Source organism: Cebus imitator, unplaced genomic scaffold (assembly GCF_001604975.1).
Source record: "Cebus imitator isolate Cc_AM_T3 unplaced genomic scaffold, Cebus_imitator-1.0 Scaffold93, whole genome shotgun sequence".
NCBI classification, from domain to species: domain Eukaryota; kingdom Metazoa; phylum Chordata; class Mammalia; order Primates; family Cebidae; genus Cebus; species Cebus imitator.
The window spans coordinates 6,262,256-6,265,634 of NW_016107408.1; the positions used below are offsets into that span (position 1 = coordinate 6,262,256).

General features: G+C 47.0%; 1 protein-coding gene across 1 annotated transcript in view; it reads right to left on the reverse strand.

Moving 5' to 3' along the window:
- Window positions 1-2,418: 2,418 nt before the first annotated feature.
- Window positions 2,419-3,379, reverse strand: part of LOC108309454 (exocyst complex component 7-like) — a 3,268-nt gene continuing 2,307 nt past the window's right edge. The window contains exons 3-4 of the mRNA XM_017535818.2: window positions 2,956-3,140; window positions 2,419-2,760 (exon numbers count right to left, since the gene is read on the reverse strand). Coding sequence (XP_017391307.1) covers window positions 2,592-2,760; window positions 2,956-3,140 — 354 coding nt within the window. The 3' untranslated portion in view covers window positions 2,419-2,591. The remainder of the gene's footprint in view (window positions 2,761-2,955; window positions 3,141-3,379) is intronic.

The window sequence follows — 3,379 nt, forward strand, 5'->3', positions numbered from 1 at the left end:
GCTCATGCCTGTAATCCCAGCACTTTGGGAGGCTGAGGCAGGTGGATCACGAGGTCAGGAGTTCAAGACCAGCCTGGCCAACATGGTGAAACCCTGTCTCTACTAAAAATACAAAAAATTAGCTGGGCGTGTTGGTGGACACCTGTAATCCCAGCTACTCAGGAGATTGAGGTAGAGAACTGCTTGAACCCGGGAGGCGGAGGTTGCAGTGAGCCGAGATCAAGCTGCCACTGAACTTCAGCCTGGGTGACAGAGTGAGACTCCATCTTTTTTTTTCTTCTTCTTTTCTTTTCTTTTTTTTTTTAGAGACAAGGTTTCACCATGTTGGCCAGGCTAGTCTTGAACTCCTGATCTCAGGTGATCCACCTGCCTCAGCCTCCCAAGTGCTGGGATTACAGGTATGAGCCACTGCACCTGGTCGAGACTCCATCTCAAAAAGAAAATGTGGTCTGCCCACATAAAGGAATATCATATGGCAAGAAAAAGGAATGAAGTACTGACACATGCTATAGCATGGACGGATCTTGACAGCATCATGCTAAGTGAAAGAAGCCAGTCACAAAAGAGCAGGTATTATAAGATACCATTTATATTAGAAGTTCAGAATAGGCAAATCCATTAAGGTGGAAAATAGACTTGTGATTTCCAGAGGCCCAACTACCATCTTTCTCTGATGACCTCATACCCCAAAACTTAAACACAAAGATATAATGCAGGCAGGTACAGTGGCTCATGCCTGTAATCCCTCCCAGCACTCTGAGAGGCCAAGGTGGGAGATCACCTGAGGGCAGTAGTTTGATACCAGCCTGAGCAACACAGAAGACCTCATCTCTACAAAAAATTTAAAACTTAGCTGGGCATGGTGGCACATGGCTGTGGGCCCAGCTATTCGGAAGGCTGACGTGGGAGGATTGCTTGAGCCCAGGAGTTTGAGGCTGCAGTAGCTATGGTTGTGCCACTGCAGTCTGGCCTGGGTGACAAAGCCAGACCCTGTCTCTTTTTCTTTTTTTGGGACAGGGTTTCACTCTTGTTGCCCAGGCTGGAGTGCAATGACACGGTCTCGGCTTACCACAACCTACACCTATGGGTTCAAGAGATTCTCCTGGCTCAGCCTCCCAAGTAGCTGGGATTACAGGCGTGTACCATCCCACCCGGCTAATTTTGTATTTTTAGTAGAGATGGGGTTTCTCCATGTTGATCAGGCTGGTCTTGAACTCCTGTCCTCAGGTGATCCATCCACCTCAGCCTCCCAAAGTGCTGGGATTACAGGCATGAGCCACCGTGCCCAGCTCAGACCCTGTCTCTTAAAAAATATATATTAAAAAGACATAATGCAAAAAAAAGTCACATAGATTCAGGTCCCTAGAGTAGATTCACAGAAACAGAAAGTGGAATGGTGGTTACCAGAAGACAGAGGAAGGGAGAATGGGGAGTTAGTGTTTGATGGGTGTGGAGTTTCACTTGGGGAAGATGAACATACTTGTGGAGATAATAATGGTGAGGGCTACACAACAATGTGAATGTACTTAATGCCACTGTTTTTTGTTTTTGTTTTTTGAGATGGAGTCTCACTCTGTCACCAGGCTGGAGTGCAGTGGCACGATCTCGGCTCACTGCAACCTCTGCCTCCCGTGTTCAAATAATTCTGCCTCAGCCACCCAAGTAGTTGGGACTAGAGGCATGTGCCACCATGCCTGGCTAATTTTTGTATTTTTAGTAAAGACGGAGTTTCACCATGTTGGCCAAGATGGTCCAACTGTCAATTTAGAGTTAAAATAGTACATTTTGGCCAGGCGTGGTGGCTCAGGCCTGTAATCCCAGCACTTTGGGAGGCCGAGGCAGGCAGATCACCTGAAGTCAGGAGTTTGAAACCAGCCTGGATAGCATGGTGAAACCCTGTTTATACTAAAAATACAAAAAAAATTAGCGCCTGTAATCCCAGCTACTCAGGAGGCTGAGGCAGGAGAATTGCTTGAATTCGGAAGGTGGAGATTGCAGTGAGCTGAGATTGCGCCATTGCACTCCAGCTTGTGCAACAAGAGCAAAACTCCATCTCAAAAAAAAAAAAAAAAGTATGTTTTATATTATGCATTTTTAACCAAAATAAAGAAACAACAAATGCATTTTTAAAATCAAATGTGGCTGGGTGCAATGGCTCATGTCTGTAATCCCAGGCCAAGGTAGAGGATCACTGAGGTCGGGAGTTAGAGACCCGACTGGCCAACATGGTGAAACCCTATCTCTACTAAAAATACAAAAATTAGCCAGATGTGGTGGCACACACCTGCAGTCCCAGCTACTCAGGAGGCTGAGGCAGGAGAATCGCATGGACCTGGGAGGCCGAGGTTGCAGTGAGCCAAGCACTGCATTCCAGCTTGGGTGAGAGTAGGACTCCGTCTCAAAAAAAAAAAATCAAACATATGTAATTTATAATATAATTTTTATAATACATTTTAAAAATTTATAATAAAGACTTTTTAATAAGAAAAAATGTGTAATTCTTGAGGCAGAGATCCTAATGCCTATAGGATGTACTGTCTTATCCTTTTGGGTATTCTTCCGCATACATCCTCACGCTGGCCCCATGTCCCTCATGAGACCAGGGCAGAGACTGATGTCCCCAAACCTCTCACATTATTCTGCTGATCCCTTACCACTTTGTTGAGTTCTGGGCTGTCTGGGCTGTTGTCCTGGAAATACTCCACTGCCTTCTGAATCTTGGCCATGCTTCCCAGGTACTCTTCCAGCCTACCTGTGGGACTGGGAAGGAGAAGAGCCAGATCAGGCTGGGGCACGGGGGATGAAGAGGGACTAAGGACAAAGTATTTGGAAGGGGAAGAAGAGAATTAATACAGGGGACTCCAGGCTTAAATATATTCTACCCCTCCTCCCTTTTAAGGACTAGGGCTGTTGGTCCAAGAGGCATTAAGAATTGACCCTCTGGGCCTCACTCACCCCTCTCTGATGATCTTCTCAGTGTCACTGGCCACATGGTAGTAGCTGATGACATGGTCCAGGCAGGACAGCGTCTTCTCCACATTCTCCTGCAGCCGCTGCAGATTCTCCGTCTGCTTGTGCACAGGGATGATGGAGTTCTCCAGCTTCATAAGGCGGCTCTCAAAGGATGATAAGATAGACACCTGCAGGAGGGAAGCCTCTTGATCTCAGGCCTCACGGTGGTCCCAGCACTGCTTCTACACACCCACCTGTGGCATTTCCTGCCTTGTATCTGGTTTCCAGATAATAAACTCCACAAGGGAAGGACCAGGGTGTACCTGCTCCCCACTGTGCCCTCAGCACCTATCATTTGCCTGGCAGATAGTAGGTGGTCTAAGACAAATTGATTGAAATTTTATCTGAGGCCGGGCGCGGTGGCTCA